Consider the following 19,272-nt stretch of genomic DNA (forward strand, 5'->3'; position numbering starts at 1 on the left):
TATGCTAAGTGCTGTGAATCATGTAAAACTGATGAATCACAGACCTGTACCCCTAAAACAAATAATACATTATATGTTAATTTAAAAAATAATGAAGATTTGCTGGTAGGCAATTAATAGGAGAATAGTAGCTGTATGAAAGGAAAACAAAAGTTAACTGGAGGCCAGCTTATTTATCAGAGAGAACCAAAGAAAGGAAAAACTAAATAGACCTATTCTTGTAGTCAGAACAAACCACAAAGACAGGCCTCAGAAAACTATCCCCACAAAGGGGAACCAATTTAGTTGGATCAGACTATGGGGCTATTCATGCCCAGAAGCATTGCTAAACACAACACAGAAAAACCTGGCAATCAATGGGGCCTAACATCCAGATATGATATCAATCAAGGCAGACAATTTAACAGAGAGATTAGGGAAAGTCAAACAGAGCTCTGCTAAAACCACTGTAATCCTATGCTGAGAATACGCATGCCTGAGGTGACACCTTCTGAATATAAACATCAGAGGGTTCAAACTCTAAAGGGGCAGGGGGAGGAGGGATTTCCCTGAATCAGACCAGAAAAGTCATTAAACAAATAAACAAGAAATAACAACAAGCATTGCAGAGGGGTCACGAGAGAATATGTACCCCAAATTGCTTGCAATACATTATTTAAAATGTCCAGCTTTCAAAAAAAAAAAAAAAATGATGACACATTCAAAGAAACATGAAAATGTGACTCACACACAAGAAAGAGTAGGCAATAAATACGACTTCTGAGAGTATCCAGATGTCAGACCTAATGGATAAAGACTTCAAAATAGCCTTATAAGTATGATCGGAAAACTAAAGGAAACCATGTCTAATGAATTACAGGAAAGAATGATGAAAAGGTCTTGCCAAATAGAAAATATCAATAATGGGAAAGAAATTATTTTTAAAGGACCAAATGAAACTTCTGGAGCTGAAAAATACAATAATTAAAACAAAATATTCACTAGAGGGGCTGAAAAGTAAATTTGAAGTAGAAGAAGAAAGAATGAGTGAACCTGAAGATAAATTGATAAGAGATTATACAATCTGAAAAACAGACAGAAAAAAGAATGAAAAAAATAAAGACTCAGAAAAATGTGATACCATTAAATACAACAACAGAGGCATAATAAATGTACCAGGGAAGAGGGAAGAAAGGAGCACTAAAATATTTAAATAAAAAGTGGCTAAACATTTCCCAAATTTGATGAAACATTAATCTACACATCTAAGAAGCTCAGTGAGCTCCCACTAGGATCAACTTAAAAAAATCCACACCCAGACATATCTTAATCAAAATGTTGAGAACCAAAAACAAAAAGGAAATCTTGAAATCAAGAGGAAAACAACTTGGAACAAAAAGGGAACACCAGTAAGACTGGCAGGTGATTTATCATAAAAAACATGCACGCCAGAAGGCAGGGGTAATTATATTGAAAAGTTTTGAAATTTTTTGAAAAAAAAATCAATTAAGAATCTTACATACATACATCTCACAAAATTATTTGTCAAATAATTATTTTTCAAACAGTTTTTCAAAAATGTAAATGAGTTAACTGGGGTGCCTGGGTGGTGCAGTCAGTTAAGCTTCTGACTCTTGGTTTTGGCTCAGGTCATCATCTCAAGTTCCCTGCTCAGCAAGGAGTTGGCTTGAGATTCTCTCTCTCCCTCTTCCTTTGCCCCTCCCCCTGTCTAGAATAAATAAATAAAGGTAAATGAACTAAAGATATGCCCAGATAAACAAAAACTGAGGGAATGGGTTGCTAATAGACTTTATAAGACATATTAAAGGAAGTTCTTCTAGTCCATATGGAAAAAACCAGTAAAGGCAAATATCAAATATAAAAGATATAATAAATATATATTTCTTCTGTCTCCTCTTAACTAAATACGAGAGAAACCCTATTAAACATATGTATATATGAGACCAACTCCTTATATTGTTCTTAACTCATTATATGAGGCCAGTATTACCCTGAAACAAAAACCAAACAAGATGTAAGAAAATTACATGCATACATATATACTTTTATGAAAATAGAAAAAAAAAATCCTCTGTGGAAAGAACCAAGATGCCCTTCAACGGACGAATGGATAAGGGAGATGTGGTCCATATACATTATGGAATATGATGCCTCCATCAGAAAGGATGAATACCCAACTTTTGTAGCAACATGGACGGGACTGGAAGAGATTATGCTGAGTGAAATAAGTCAAGCAGAGAGAATCAATTATCATATGGTTTCACTTATTTGTGGAGCATAACAAATAGCATGGAGGACATGGGGAGTTAGGAGAAGGCAGTTGGGGGAAATTGGAAGGGGAGGTGAACAATGAGAGACTATGGACTCTGAAAAACAATCTGAAGGGTTTGAAGAGGTGGGGGAGTGGGAGGTTGGGGGAACCAGGTGGTGGGTATTAGAGAAGGCACGGACTGCATGGAGCACTGGGTGTGGTACAAAAACAATGAATACTGTTATGCTGAAAATAAATTTTAAAAAATGATTAAAAAAAATCCTCAACAAATTACTAGCAAACCAAATATAGCAACACATAAAATGGATTATACACCATGACTGATTCAAATTTATATCAGGTATGCAAGTTTGGTTTGACATCTGAAAATCAATTACAGTAATACACCATATCAGTAAAAAAAAGACAAAAAGTAAAGATCATTTCAATAGATATAGTAAAGCAACACTCTTTTCTGATAAAAGCATTCAACAAACAATAAATTTGAAGTAACTTCTTCAATCCTGAATAAAGGCACCTATAAAAAGACCACAGCAAAAGTTATACTTAATGGTGAGAAATTGAATGTTTTGCTCCTTAGATCAGGAACAAGGCAAGCATGTCTGCTCTTGCTACTTCTATTCCATATACTGGGGTTCTACCTAAGGAATTCAGGCAAAAATTGGAAGTCATCCAGATTATGTAGGAAGATAGCATGACCTTATAATCAGAAAATTTCCAAAGAATCCACATTGCCCCCTAAAAATGAATTCAGCATGACTGAAGGAAATCCACATCGCCCCCTAAAAATGAATTCAGCATGACTGAAGGAAAAATCTATTTTATTTCCATGCAGTATTAATTAAAAATATAAAACTAAAATGGAGAAATCAATCCATTTATAATATCATCAAAAAGTAAAATTCTCAAGCACAAAATTGGCCAGAGGAGTACAAGACTTGCACACTGAAACTACAAAATACATTTTGCAGTAAATTAAAGATGAAATAAATGGAAAGACAGTATCTTCAGGATCAGAAGACAATACTGCTAAAATGGCAATATTACCAAATTGATCTGCAAACTCAACACAATTTCTATCAAAATCCCAACTAACTAATGAGCAGAAACTGACAAGCTACTCCTAAAATTTATGTGGAAATGCAAGGGGGAAAATATCTTGAAAATGAAAAACAAATTTGGGGTACTCACTCTTCATTGCAAACCTATGACAAAGCCACAGTTCCAGACAGTGTGGTACTAGCAAAAGAACAGACACACAGATTAATGGAACAGATATACACCCTTACGTTTACTATGAATTGATTTTCAACAAGGGTGCCAGAAAATTCAATGCAGGAAAGAACGGTCTTTCAATAATTGGTGGTAGGCCACTGGTTATTTTTATATAAAAGGAAAAAGGTAGACTCCTACCTCACACCATATGCAAAACTAACTCATGGAGTTAATTAAACTAAATGGATTAGAGACCTAAATGTAAAAAAATAAAACTATAAAACTGTTAGAAGAAAACATAATCATAAATCTTTATATCTTTGGATCAAGCAATGGTTTCTTGGATACAACATCAAAAACACAAGCAACACAAGAAAAAAAGAGATAAATGAGACTTCATGAAAATTAAAAGCATCTGTGCTTCAGAGACCATGAAGAAAATATAAAGACATCCTACGGGTTAGAAGAAAATATTTGCAAGTCATATATGTGATTAGGGACTTGTATCCAGAAGACACAAAGAACTTTTATAACTCAATAATAATAATGGACAAATAACCCAATTGAAAAATGGGCAAAACATTTGAATACACATTTATCCAAAGTAGGCATGCAAATGGCCAATAATCACTTTAGAATATTTTTTACATCATTTCATTAGTGAAATGCAAATGAAAACTGTAGAGAGACACTACTTCATACCCACTACTATGGATATGAAAGGAAGAAAGGAAAGAAAAAAGTAAAGGAGTAAAGGAGGGAGGGAGAGGGAGAAAGAAAGAAGGAGGAGGAAGGCAGGAAGCCAGGAAGGAAGAGGGAAAGAAAGAAAAAAAAGAATGAAAGAAAGGCAGAGAGAGAGGGAGGGAGGGAGGAATAAAGGAAAAAAGAAAGAGGAAGGAAGGAAGAGAGAGACAGAGGGAGGGAGGGAGAGAGGGAGGGAGGGAGGAAGAGGGGGGAGGTAGGGAGGGAGAAAGAGAGAGAGAGAGAGGAAGGAAGAAAGGAAATATGGGAGGGAAGGAGAGAGGGAGGGAGGAAGGAAAAAAGGAAGGAAAGAAGATAAGTGTTGGCAAGGACATGAAGAAATTGAAACCTTCATGCATTGTTTGTGGGATTGTAAAACAGGGCAGCTACTTTGGAAAACAGTTTAGCAGTTCCTCAAGAAGTTAAACATGGAGTTATTGAGTCTCCTGGCCACATATGCAATATAACACACTATATTAAAACATATGTCTACACAAAGCCTGTACTTGAATTTCCATAAAAGCACGATTCATAATAAACAGCATGTGGATATAAACCAAATCCCCATCAACTGAGGAATGCAAGAGTAAAATGTGGTGCATCTATACAAAGGAACATTATTCAGCCATACAAAGGAATGGAGTACATACTATCACGTGGGAGACCATTGAAAACATTACACTACGGAACCACTCACATACACATGTTGAATGATTCTATTTATATGTAATGCACAGACAGGCAAATCCATAAAAACAGAAAGTATATTAGTGGTGACAGGAAGATAAGAAGAGGGTAAAATGGAGAGGAAATGCTAGTGGGCTTCTTTAAGGGGTTATACAAATATTCTGCAATTAGATAGCGGTGATAGAATGCACAGTGCTGTGCATGTGCTGAAAACCATGGGTTACATACTTTAAAAGGGTAATTTTCCAGTATATGAATAACTTCTCAATAAAGCTCCTAGTTTTTTAAGAGGTCGCACACTGTACAGTTGCATTTATTTAACATCTCTTGAAATGACAAAATTATAGAGATGGAAGGAAAATTCATGGTTGCCGTGCATTAGGAATGGGCCAGTGGTTGATGTGACTCGAAAGAGGCAGCAGAAGGAAGATCACTGTGGTTGTGGAACAGTTCTGTGCCTGGATTGTGGTCATGGTTACAGTGCTCTACACATTCATGTAATAAAACAGCATGCACTATATATACACACATTTTACTGACGTCAGATTCCTGGTTTTGCTGTTACACTATAATTATGTAAGTAAGATGTAATCATCAAGGGAAGCAAGTGAGGAGTCCGCAGGACCTCTCTGTATCATCTTTGGAACTCCCTGCGAATCTAAGTCTTTCTAAATAAAAAGTGAATACAGTATTTTAAAAACCTTCAATGGTCTTTGAATCCAATCTTTGTCAATAATGTCTTAATGATTAACCCGCTTCTCAATGAGTTCCTGAATCCCGAAAAAGACACCATGGCAGATAAATATAACATATTACAGACTTTGAGGCATAAATATATCTCTCGTTACAAAACAGTTATTTGGTACTCCTGTTTATTGGTTAGTCTCCTACTTGCTTAGAGTCAACCTCGTACTGGGCTTCTTTCTCGCTGGTGCTTAGCACAGGGCTTTACACTTTGCACACAGCTGACCCTCATGAACTATTTGACTATGAATGAGCTGTGATCTTTAGGTCTCAGCAAACAGCTGCGGTACCACCATTTCACTACTGTGAAGCATCGTCTAAAGGCATCAGGGAACTCTAATTAGGGCATCTTCCTTCTTGCTTATTTAAAGATTCTCTAGAGCGGTTTTGGGTTCACAGCAAAACTAAAAGGAAGGTCCAAAGAGTTTCCATTTCTCCCCATCCCCCACACACGCATAACCCATTATCAACATTTGCCACCAATTACATCTTTACAAATAAAGAATCAACAATGACACATCGCAATAACCCAAAGCATCTTCTTTTCCACATATAAATTTCTCAGTCTCTGAAAAAATATAGTCCTTTCACTGTACTTCTATAGTTTGCAGGAATATACTTCTCTGAGCTTAAAGACCATGCAATTGCCACTATTTGTATGAGAATTTCATAACTTAGGTAAGCCCTAGTGGTATTTGTAAACTTGTTTGAGATAAGAGTCACTTAACAACAACAACAACAAAAATCCACTTTTTCAATGACATAATGATACAATGTCTTTGTGTGCCTTGGGTCAGAGGATCCCAGAGGATAGAACAGCATCTTAATACCTAGTCTACTACGTGCTCCTGCATACAGGTGTCCTGGCTTCTCCCAACTGCAGTGACAATTTGAGGATAAGGAAGATAGATCTCCATGGGACTAGGAAGAATTGTATCCTGGAGAAAGCTCTTTAAAACAAATTTGACCATCCGAGATGGCTAGGAACAAGGTTAAATGAGATCTGTCAGTCCAGTTGCAACACAGTAATACCACTCCCCAAGATGCCCACACATGTCTATAATTAATTTAAAGTAGCCAATTTCCTGTAACCTGGAGAGTACTTCTTCACAATGCTCACACACTGGTCATCCATAGCTGGACTATTACCAGAACTGGAGTGTAGGAGAGGTTCAGGGCCAGAGTTCCGGCTGACAGGCTATAACACGAAGAATGAGAAGCTTCTACTAGCTCTTACCATGCGTGTTTTAGGGTAGGCTCTGTCAAATACAGCTTGGACTTGAGGAATTCTATCTTCTGTCCCGAATTTCTGCCATGAAGCTGAAGAACTCTACATACGTCATGGATGGTTGTATGCAGGCACACGTAAACCTGCCTGCGACCCAGGACCACCAGCACGCTCGTAGGAGTTCATCGGCTCCACTTCCAGTAGCCGGCATCACACCGCGTGGGCTGCCATTTTGGATATAGATCCAACCCTTCAGCGCGGCATATAAGTGTTCCATGAACTGACTCTCGGGTTCCCCGTTTTCATCTCCTACCCTAGCTCCTCCACACACCATGCTCCAGCCATAATCCGCTGTGTGAGCTTCTCACACCTGCCCTCCCCCAGGCAGTCCCACATCGCCCCCTTCATTGCTGGGTTAATGCTTCCGCCTGAAGTACTTTCCCACCCACCACTGCATTTTCCAGAAAACATCTAGTCATCTTTAAAAGAAAAAGAATCAATTATAAGTGCCTTCATTTGAAGTTCTTCACATGCATTACCTCATTGAAGTTTTGTTGTTGTTGTTGTTGTTTAATTAATGGAACAGAAATGATTCAAACCTCCATTTTACAGAGGAGGAAGCTGAGGCACAGGAAGGTTGGTTGGTGCCCATAGTCACTCCATGAGGAAGTGGCAGAGCCCGAATAAAAGCCAGTTCTGTCCAACTATAAAGACCATGTTCATAAACAACACTCTCCTCCCTCCAAAGCATTCTGTGCTTCTACCATAGAATCCTGGGGGAATCTTCTAAAAATCCAGATATCCTTTAACTCTATACTAACCTGTGTTATCAAAATCCTGCTGCTAGAACCTGCAGGATTTCTATTTTGAAAAAGTTCCCCAGGTGACGGATGCCTACCCTGTTTGAGAATCACCACCTGACGATATAAAAGGGCTTACAACAACTATTGAAACTTCCACATACCACGAAGAAATTGGACAGCGTCTGAAACCAATTTTGAAAATTTAACCATTTTTCATAAAAGTTAAATGAGACATATCTATTTTGCAAAAATGAGAATCTGTAGAGAAGTATTTCCAAGAGTAACTGCATTCTGGTAACATTTTAATTACATTTTATAAATTAGCAAAAATCTGTTTTGTAAAGAAAAATGAATTTAAATTATCTTTCATTTAAATTTTTGACAAGGAATCAACTACAATTGGGTGGAGAAGATCTGAACATTTGATTGAGTGTGTGGCTGTCTTAGTGGTCCTCAGGCATCAGAAATAAAATCTCAGCTATGGTGCAGAAATATCAGCAATCCTTCAGGCTTCAACTACTCAGTGTTTTATGTCTCTGAAACAGCAAAGGGAGAATTGTTATAATCGGTCCATTTGAAATGTGAGAGAACACAAACAATGGCATAGAACAGTCCTCTGACATTTCAATAAGCATCGTTTTAAAGTGAAAGAAATCTGAGGGAAGGGCAATGAAATTTGAAATTTTACTTTGCATGTTTAGAGAGGACTTCCCCTTTGCCCCTTTCCACTTTAATTTTTTTTTAATGCAATCCCTATTGTTTTTGTAGCTAGACAATGTGAGGTATTTGAAATCAGATTTTTTTGTGTGTGGGTTTTTTTTTTTTAACTTTTTATTTGGAAATAAATTTAGACTTACAGAAAAGTTACAAAGCACAGTCCTCAAATACCACTCCACCCAGCTTCTACCATTAACAGCTTTCCTAACCACCATAAAATTATCAAAACCAAACATTGTACATGGGTACTCTCTTTCTTACTGAGAAACTGTGTGAATTTTGACGAGGATCACACTGGCCCTTCTCTATAGACCAGGAGACAATCCAGAATCCCATATACTGCATCTAACTGCCATACCTTTTTTAGCTTTCTCCCATCTGGGACAGTTCCTCAGCCTCTATCTCTGGTAAAATTACGCATTTGGGGCAAGAAGGTGATGTTATGATCATTTCAAAGGACTCATGATGCTGATAGACCTTTTTTTTTCTTGGTCAAAGAAAGAGAAACAACTAGGGGAAGCAGCAGGCAGAGGGAGAGGGAGAAGCAGACTCCCGGCTGAGCAGGGAGCCTGATGCCAATGCAGGACTCGATCACAGACACCAGCCGAAGGCAAATGCCTAGTTGACTGAGCCACCCAGGCATCCCAATGCTGATAGATCTTATTACTGGGGATACTAACTTTGGTCACTTGGCTAAAACTGGTATCGGTAAGACTCCTTCAGGGTAAAAATTGTTTTTCCTTTGTGACGGAAAATATGGAGGGATCCTTTGAGAGTCTACAAATACCTCTTTTTCACTGTAATTTTAGCCTCCACCAGTGGTTCTTTCCTGCAACAGTTTTTACTGGGATGTTTACCTAAAGGTAATTTTCAATTTCCCCCATTCCTTCTACATTTACTAATTGGGATCCTACAATCTGGCCAGCTCTTTCCATTCTTCAGTATTTGTTTATTGATTCAATTATTTATACTAGGATGGATTCATGGATATTCTATGGATTAAGATTCATTACTATAATTATATTCCATTTATTTTTGTTACTTAGATTGTCCCACTCTGACCCCTGGGAACTCTTTGAAGTTGGTTCTTTTGTACTTCTTCCACATTCCCATCATTTTGTGAGTACCCCCTCACTGTCATCACATAATGAGTTATACTTTATTTGCTGTGAAAAACTGGGTGAATGCTTTAAGATTTAGTACTCAAAAACGAGAAAATATACTTTTTTCCTCAGTCTCCCTGACCATTGCTGGCTCTGACACTTTATTCCTCTTTCTGAAAATTCTGTTTTCCCTCATTTGCCAGAGAACAGGGAAGAAGTACTAGATACACGTCAAATGCCTGACACAGAAAATTGACATTTATGGAAAGTAGCTTAAGGAAAAGCTAACGATTCATTCCTACAGTCCGAAGATTTTCCCTTTAGCAGAAAACCCCTTATTTTAATTTAAAAAAATAAACAAAACCCCATATACAAAGCATTCAAAAGCAATAGTGTATTAGTATATTAGTACAAATACAATGTTCAAAACTGTAACATTTAACTTACCCTACAACCAGTATAAAAATCGGGTTTCTGTATGATAGTTCCAGTTATTTAATGACCTTTTCCATTCAATTTATTTCTATATTTTGTTTTGATTACCCATTTCAGGAAAAGCCTCATTCGCATGACAAAGTAGCTACAAAGTATATGAGCGCTTCTACCTAACATGTTAGGGCTCTCTCCAAGGAAAATTATTCAGGAACTCTTCTAAAAATAGTAAGAAATTTTGCTTTAATGTTGAAACACTCAGGTTCTGGGTACTACAGAGAAATCAGTATACTCCACGCTATCTCCGGCTGAATGTGGCTAAAAACCTCGACAGAATACATGCATCGGCTATTTGAGGATTCAAAAGTAAACAGCAGCAGATGGATTGGGGAAGAACAGAATTCAAATACCACCATAGAAGCAGTAAGTTTACCAATTTTTTTACTGCTGTATCCCCTGGTCTGAACTCGTTACATAGGAAACAAAGAAGTGAGCGCCGGGACTTTGCTATAGACTGAATGTTTGTGCCCATCCCCCATGCCCCCCCTCCCAATTCATTATGCTGAAATCTAGTCCACAAATGGGTGATATTTGGAGGCGGGATCCTGGGGGGGGGGGGACCAAGTCAGGAGGGTGGAGCCCTCAGGAATGGGATTAACATCCTCATAAAGGACGGGGCGCCTCGGTGGCTCAGTGTGTTAAGCCGCTGCCTTCGGCTCAGGTCATGATCTCAGGGTCCTGGGATCGAGCCCCGCATCGGGCTCGATCTCAGGGTCCTGGGATCGAGCCCCGCATCGGGCTCTCTGCTCAGCGGGAAGCCTGCTTCCTCCTCTCTCTCTGCCTGCCTCTCTGCCTGCTTGTGATCTCTGTCTGTCAAATAAATAAATAAATAAAATCTTTAAAAAAAAAAAATCCTCATAAAGGAGACCTCAGAGAGCTCCCTCATCCCTTCCACCAGGAGAGGACAAAGCATAAAATCAGCAGGGTATGAACCAGGAAGTGGATCCTCACTAGACGCCAAATATGTCAGCATCTTGAACTTGGACTTTACCGCCTCCAGAAATGTTACAAGTAAGTTTCCGTTGTTTATTAGCAATACAGTCTATGGTATTTTTGTTATAGCAGCCCGAATGGATTAGCATAGATGTAAACAGGAAAAGCACAGGGAGAAGCCTTTTAGTTCTGGTTCAAAGAATGGGAAAGGGAATGCACACTCAAGAAGAGTGTGGAAACCCCCCATTTTTTCCCTTTCTTTTATCTATTCTCCTACCCCCCCCCCCCAGCTCTCAGAAAATGCTGTGGTGACAGGGTAGCAGCAGCTTTGACGAGCAAGACCATGGGAATCAGCAAAAGCCAAAATCCCAAGAGAAGGGAACATCCCTTGAGGTTTGATGGAACTGTAGTTATGATGGCTTTAGTTATGCTCTTCTCCTGTTCACTTTCACAATGGCAGCTGTCTTTGGGACCAAAACGAGGCTCCCCAGGAAGCTGGAAATGACCAAGGAGATCCTGAGAGAACTTGGGAATATGATTGCATTACATGACTTATGAACGCCTGGACACATGCCTACATCAAGTTCAACAAATCACACTTTGAGAACTGAATTAATAGATACAATGCCACCCAGAACCCAGACTGGCTATGAGGTGGTATATACACACCCCCACATTTGGATAGCTCTTCAAAAGGTTAGAAAATTGAACTGACATTAGGACCTTTTCCCTCAAAGGCTAAGCAGAACTAAGTCTGAACACAATCACCTTGAAAGGATCGATGTCATGTGAAAAGGAGAGGGTAAGACAATTGAATAAATGACAAGGTCTCAGCGATCTAAGGGACAACAACAAGAATCTATGAATATTCTATTCGTCCTGTTTACAACTTCACTTTGTAGGTCTACATTGTGCTTGTAATTAGGGGCACAAATACCAATAAACCAAAGGAACCAGCGTTAAGGGAGTATATGCGATATCCTACTCTTTCATAAAACTCAAGACCTAACTCTCCATGCTCATCCCCATGCAACCACTTAAATCCTCCCAACACTAATTTGTTCTTGGAAAATGAATTTCTAACCTCTTATGGTATCTTTTGTTTTTATTTTGAGATATAATTTATATAACATAAAATTCATCCTCTTAAAGTGCGTTAAATATATTCTCGTTTGTGCAACCATCACCACTATCTAATTCCAGAACATTTTCATCACCCCAGAAGGAAACCCCATACTCCTTAGCAACCATTCCCCTACCCCCTCCTTCCCTCAGTCCCTGGAAACCACTAAAGTACTTTCTGTCTCTCTGAATGGGTTTTATCTATTCTGGACATTCCATATAAATGGAGTCATACAAAAGATGGCCTTTTATGTGTATCTCCCTTCACTTAGCGTGTTTCCAACGGCCATTCATGCTGCAGCATATATCAGTACTTTATACCCTTTTATGGATGAATAATATTCCATTGCATAGATATACCACATTTGATTATCCATTCATCTGCTGATGAAAATTTATGCTGTTTGTGTCCTTTCAGATATACGAATAAAGCTTCCATGAACATATGCGTGCACATTTTGAACAAACATATTTTTCCAATTCTTATACCTAGGACTAAAATCGCTGGGTCCAATGATAACTGCATTTTTAACGTTTTGAAGAACTGCCTAACTATTTTCCAAAGAAGCTACACCATTTCATATTGTCACCAGTACTGTGCGAGGGTTCCAATTAATCTATACACTTAACAGCTGTTACTGTCTTTTTTCATTACAGTCCCCCAGTTGCATCACACTATAATTTTGATTTATATCTCCCTAATAATTTATGAACTGAGCATCTTACCATGCACTCAATGACCATTTGTATATCTTCTTTGGAAAAGTGTCTATTTAAATCCCTTATCCATTTTTAATTATGTTACTTGTCCTTTCATTGTTGAGTTGTAGAAATTCCTTATATATTCTGGATACTAAATACTTATGGTATCTTTCATTGTAACTTGTAAGAGTTCCCAATCACTGAATACTCACTGAGTCCAATCACTTCTTTTTTTTTTATGCAATAAATTTTTTTTAATTTTTTTTAATTTTATAAACATATATTTTTATCCCCAGGGGTACAGGTCTGCGAATCGCCAGGTTTACACACTTCACAGCACTCACCATAGCACATACCCTCCCCAATATCCATAACCCCACCCCCCTCTCCCAACCCCCTCCCCCCATCATTTCCTTACACCAATCACTTCTTTTTAGTGTGGCTTTTATCTCTTATTTTCCAGACCCACCATAATCATTGTAGTTCAGGCTTTTAACACCTGAAGCATAGATGAATCATTCAGCAACACAATCTTCTAATTGATCTATTGGCAAAAGCTTTCTAGATCTTCTTTCCTGTGTTTTTTTTTTAATTTCTTTTCAGTGTACCAGAATTCATTGTTTATGTACCACGCCCAGTGCTCCATGCAATACGTGCCCTCCATAATACCCACCACCAGGCTCACCCAACTTCCCACCCACCACCACTTCAAAACCCTCATTGTTTTTCAGAGTCCATAGTCTCTCATGGTTCACCTCCCCCTCTAATTTCCCTCAACTCCCTTCTCCTCTCCATCTCCCCATGTCCTCCGTGTTATTTCTTATGCTTCACAAATAAGTGAAACCATATGATAATTGAATCTCTCTCCTTGACTTATTTCACTCAGCATAATCTCTTCCAGTCCCATCCATGTTGCTACAAAAGTTGGGTATTCATCCTTTCTGATGGAGGCATAATACTCCATTTTATATATGGACCATATCTTCCTTATCCATTCGTCCGTTGAAGGGCATCTTGGTTCTTTCCACAGTTTGATGACTGTGGCCATTGCTGCTATGAACACTGGGGTACAGATGGCCCTTCTTTTCACTACATCAGATCACTGGGGTAAATACCCAGTAGTGCCATTGCAGGGTCATAGGGAAGCTCTATTTTTAATTTCTTAAGGAATCTCCACACTGTTTTCCAAAGTGGCTGCACGCACTTACATTCCCACCAACAGTGTAAGAGGGTTCCCCTTTCTCCACATCCTCTCCAACACACGTTGTTTCCTGTCTTGTTAATTTTGGCCGTTCTAACTGGTGTAAGGTGGTATCTCAATGTGGTTTTGATTTGAATCTCCCTGATGGCTAGTGATGATGAACATTTTTTCATGTGTCTGTTAGCCATTTGTATGTCTTCATTGGAGAAGTGTCTTTTCATGTCTTCTGCCCATTTTTTGACATGATTATCTGTTTTGTGTGTGTTGAGTTTGAGTTCATTTTTTTTAAATTTTTTTAAAAAAATAAAGATTTAAAATAAAGATTTTATTTATTTACCTGACAGACAGAGATCACAAGTAGGCAGAGAGGCAGGCCAAGAGGAGGGTGTGGGGGCAGCAGACTCCCTGCTGAGCAGAGAGCCCAATGCAGGGCCTGATCCCAGGACCCTGAGATCATGACCTGAGCCGAAGGCAGAGGCCAACCCACTGAGCCACCCAGGCACCCTGAGAAGTTCTTTATAGATCCCGGATATCAGCCTTTTGACTGTACTGTCATTTGCAAATATCTTCTCCCATTCCGTGGGTTGTCTCTTTGTTTTGTTGACTATTTCCTTTGCTGTGCAGAAACTTTTGATCTTGATGAAGTCCCAAAAGTTCGTTTTCACTTTTGTTTCCTTTGCCTTTGGAGACATATCTTGAAAGAAGTTGCTGTGGCTGATATGGAAGAGGTTACTGCCTATGTTCTCCTCTAGGATTCTGATGGATTCCTGTCTCACGATGAGGTTTTTTTTTTTTTTTTTAATTTTTTTATTTTTTCAGCATAACAGTATTCATTATTTTTGCACCACACCCAGTGCTCCATGCAATCCGTGCCCTCTACAATACCCACCACCTGGTGCCCCCAACCTCCCACCCCCCACCCCTTCAAAATTCTCAGATCATTTTTCAGAGTCCATAGTCTCTCATGGTTCACCTCCCCTGTCATCATAAACGATGAGGTTTTTTATCCATTTCGAGTTGATCTTTGTGTATGGTGTAAGAGAATGGTCGAGTTTCATTTTTCTACATATAGCTGTCCAATTTTCCCAGCACCATTTATTGAAGAGACTGTCTTTTTTCCACTGTATATTTTTTCCTCCTGTGGTTTTAAAAGTACCCATCAAGGGACGACTGGATGGCTCAGTCAGTTAAGCATCTGCCTTCGGCTCAGATCATGATACCAGCGTCCTGAAGTCCAGTCCCTCATCGGGCTCCCTGCTCAGTGAGGCACCTGCTTCTCCCTTTGCTTGCCTCTTGCTCTGCCTGCTGCTCCCCCTGCTTGTGCTCATGCTCTCTCTCTGACAAATAAATAAGGAAAATCTTTAAAAAACAAAAAGTACCCATCAAATCATCTTGCACTTAGCATCCAAATTAATATTTCCTACATATGAAGTTCTTGATTAAACAGCCTTGTTAAAAAATTCTTCACTTTTAACCAATGCCTATGTTAGGCCGACAGTCTTAAAGAATTTTAGGAGTTGATAATATTTCAGAATTTAGGCACATGGTTACTGCCCCTTTTTCTTGTGGCATGAGTGGAAGGCAGTACAGAGAAGCAGGTAGAAGAAGCAATCACATTAAAAATAACTCCCTACACACAGGATCTGGTTTAGAAATTCATTTGTATTGCAGAAATGGTCTCTAAAGTTTTTATTTGAAAGAGAAAGAAACAAAGTGATGCTTTAAGAGCCTAGAGGGGAAGGGTAGATGAGGTAATGCTGAGCTGATAGGAAGTCAGAGGCAAAGAAAGGAGAGGAAACAGAGACTGATAAAGGATGAGGACTCTAGGGGTTCCTGGGTGTCTCAGATGGTAAAGTATCTGCCTTTGGCTCAGGTCTTGATATCAGCTTACTGGGATCAAGCCTGACATCTGGCTCCCTGCTCAGCGAGGAGCCTGCTTCTTCACCCCGTCCTGCTCCCCCTGCTTGTGCTCTCTCTCTCTCTTTCTCTCTCTGTCAAATAAGAAAAATAAATAGATCTTTGAGAGAAAAAAAAAAAAAAAAGAAAGGATGAGGGCCCTAAGTGCATAGTGGGTGAGTGAGGGGCACACAAAGTGTCGGTAACAGAAAGGGAGGTGCATCAGGGAAGGTGAGGGGACATAGACGATACTTAGTACTATATATATATATATATATATATATATATATATATATATATATATATGATATATAAGAGGCCATTTTTGATTCCAACACTTAGCCCACACGGAAAAATCCAAATCCATCAGAGTAATATTTGAGGTGCTCCACGACTAGGACCCAAGTTACACTTCCAACGTCATCTTCTACCATCCCCTATAATGATTCTCAAAATACAGTTTGTACCAGAATAATTCTGGGAAATCTACATAAGCCAATTCTTGAATCTTATCCAAAGACATTAAAAACCACTGGGCTTGGTTAGCTCCAGAAATATGAATTTTAACAAGGCCCCTGGATGATTCTAAGCCAGGTGTTCTTTTGGAGAACACTGTAAAAACACTACCATAAAACTTTTACATTTGTCTTTCAAAAGGAACAGTAAAGGGGAGACCATACCTAGCAAGGTGAGGACAAGGAGACCAAGAAGCCCAGCAGAGCACAGTCATACCTTCTTAAAGGTACAAGTGTAAGTGGAAGGAGGGTGAGGACAAAGAACAAAGTAAAAGAAATTAGCACATGGATATTCTGACAAGACAAAGAACTTCAGGATGTCCCGAAAAGGCAAGGTGGAATGCAAGCGGGTAGGACTTCTCAAATGATGGAGTAAACTGCTCAGCAGACCCTTTTCTCAATGACATAGCAAGTTAGCATGTGGAAATTAATGTTAAATATAATTTTAAATCCCTGGAAATTATTGTGAGGGCATACAGCAGATGAAGAAATATTCTCTCAAGAAAACCTACTGAGTCTTAGAAAGAAGTGAGAATCTGGCACTGGAGCCATGGCTCACTCCGCTGATATGCCCTCTCCATCACCACCACCAAGCTCCAGAATTCCATGTGATGAAAGCTTTAACCCAGCACTCTACTCCAAGCAAGTGAGGCCAAGATAATGGGAGCTTGCTCTCTGCCAAACTCTCACTCTGGGATTACAGTTGTATCCCATTCGGGACAGGTGACTGTATCTCTGACTTCCCTTAGATTTCCTGAAGCTATATTCCAGGCAGGCATAGCTGGGAGGACATAGTAGGTCATCAAAATAAAGAGCTCCCCAGCTCTCCCTGAAGCCACTGGCTTTTTTTGATAAGAGGATGGAAATTCCACGCCTAGTGACCTGGCGGGGGGGGGGGGGGGGGGTTGTTGAAAACAATAGGGATCTTTGTGGAGAGCAATCAAAAGAAAGCTGGTAGCTCCAGAACAGGAGCAAAACAGCAGAGAATCACCAAAAATTTAAAAGAGAGAACCAGGGAAAGAGACCTTTGGGGAAAGCCTTTGTGGGATCACAAGCAACTCTTCACGGTAAGGAAGGGGTGCATGCATCCCAGGCTGTGCCCACTAGGAGCAATCAGAGCCAGATGTGGAGACAGATCTGAAAGCATTCACCACGCTGCACCCTGACCCATCAAAAAATCAAAAGCCTCACTGGCATGGGCTCAATCTACCAAACACTGACTTAAGTATGGTATTCTGACCCAGGAGTAATGTCTAGGAAGCTATGCTTAAAAATCAAATCTCACTTAAATTTGGAAGTCTGGGCAACTGAGTGCCCAAGGTTGTGCTCTCACAGTAGCAAATCACAGAGGGAATCCCCAAGCTATTAGTCCCTGAAAGGAGGGAGGGAAAAAATTCCCTTTACTGTGACAGCAGCTTCCAAGTCACACACACAACCAACTACAAAGGATAAGAATCTAACTGGCTAAAATGGCCTTCACCCAATAAGTGGCTTATGCCAACTCAGGAGAGACCCGTGGGTAAAAGATAAAAGCAGGTGGAAACCATCCGAGCTGGGACCTCAGTGGTTAAGAGTGTTGCAGGGAAAATGGACTTCACAGAATTGGTGCAGCCAAGTCACTGCTCTTTGACCTGTTAAGAGACAGACAAAACAGTTCCTGGGGTCGAAGCAGATCTAATATGTCCAGATATCAACAAAGAATTATGAGACATGCAAAGAAACAGTAAAGTGTGACCACTACACAGAAGGAAAATGCTGGCAATAGAAACCACCTCTGAAGAGGCCCAGATGGTGGACTTAGCAAGAAAAAACTTCAAAGCAGCTATTATAAATATGTTCAAAGAACAAAAGGAAGCCATGCTTAAAGAATTAAAGGAAGATATGAGGACAATGTCTCATCAAAGATATCATATCAATAGAGACAGAAATATTCCAATTATTAAAAGGAACCAAATGGGAATTCTGCAGTCAAGGATAACTGAGATGGGGGCACCTGGGTGACTCAGTGGTTTAAGCCTCTGCCTTCAGCTCAGGTCATGGTCTCAAGGTCCTGGGATCGAGCCCCACATCGGGCTCTCCGCTTGGCGGGGAGCCTGCTTCCCCCTCTCTCTCTGCCTACTGTGACCTCTCTCTCTCTCTCTCTGTCAAATAAATAAATAATCTTTAAAAAAAAAAAAGAATAACTGAGATGAAAAATTCACTGGAGGGGCTCGACCCTGTATGTGAATTGTCAGAAGAAAGAATCAGCAAATTTAAAGATAGATGAATAGAGATTATGCAATCTGAAGAGAGGGAAAAAATGAAGAAAAGAACAGAGCCATAGAGAAGTGTGAAATACCATTAAAAGCACCAACGTACACACAAATGGCCGAACCAGAAGGACATTTGAGGAAGAAAGGAACAATATCAAAGAAATAATGGCTTAAAACTTTGCAGATTTCATGAAAAACATAATTCTATACATTCAAGTTCAGTGAACTGTAAGTATGATAAATGCTAAGAGACTCACACACACCCACAAACATAAACTTACAATATTGAAAGACAAAGAGGAAACCCTTAAAGGAGCAAAAGCAAAATGACAGACAACATACAAGGGAGCTGAATAAGATTAACGTACAATGTCTCATCAGACATCATGGAAGTCAGAAGGGAACATATTAAGACTGTTAGAAGTAAAAAACTGTCAAACAAGAATATTGTATCCAGCAAAGCTATCTTTCACAAATGAAAGCATACTCAAGATAATCCCAGTTATACCAAAACAGGGAATCTGTTGGTAGCCAACTTATTATAATAAATATCAAGGAAAGTTCTTCAGGCTAAAAGTAAATGATACCACATAGCACTATGAATCCACCACAGATAAACAGAATAACAGTAAAATAATCACACAGGCAA

The 19,272-nt window shown here is 39.3% G+C and overlaps 1 protein-coding gene across 9 annotated transcripts in view; it reads right to left on the bottom strand.

Annotated features, from left to right (window-relative positions):
• Positions 1-19,272, bottom strand: part of SUGCT (succinyl-CoA:glutarate-CoA transferase) — an 802,332-nt gene that overhangs the window by 373,839 nt on the left and 409,221 nt on the right. The window contains exon 13 of one of the 9 annotated variants that reach the window (XM_047694509.1): positions 8,070-8,226. The exons of the other annotated variants lie outside the window; for them this stretch is intronic. Coding sequence (XP_047550465.1) covers positions 8,203-8,226 — 24 coding nt within the window. The 3' untranslated portion in view covers positions 8,070-8,202. Of the gene's footprint in view, positions 1-8,069; positions 8,227-19,272 lie in introns of those variants that run through there. 9 annotated transcript variants of the gene reach the window in all.

Source organism: Lutra lutra, chromosome 11 (assembly GCF_902655055.1).
Source record: "Lutra lutra chromosome 11, mLutLut1.2, whole genome shotgun sequence".
NCBI classification, from domain to species: Eukaryota; Metazoa; Chordata; class Mammalia; order Carnivora; family Mustelidae; genus Lutra; species Lutra lutra.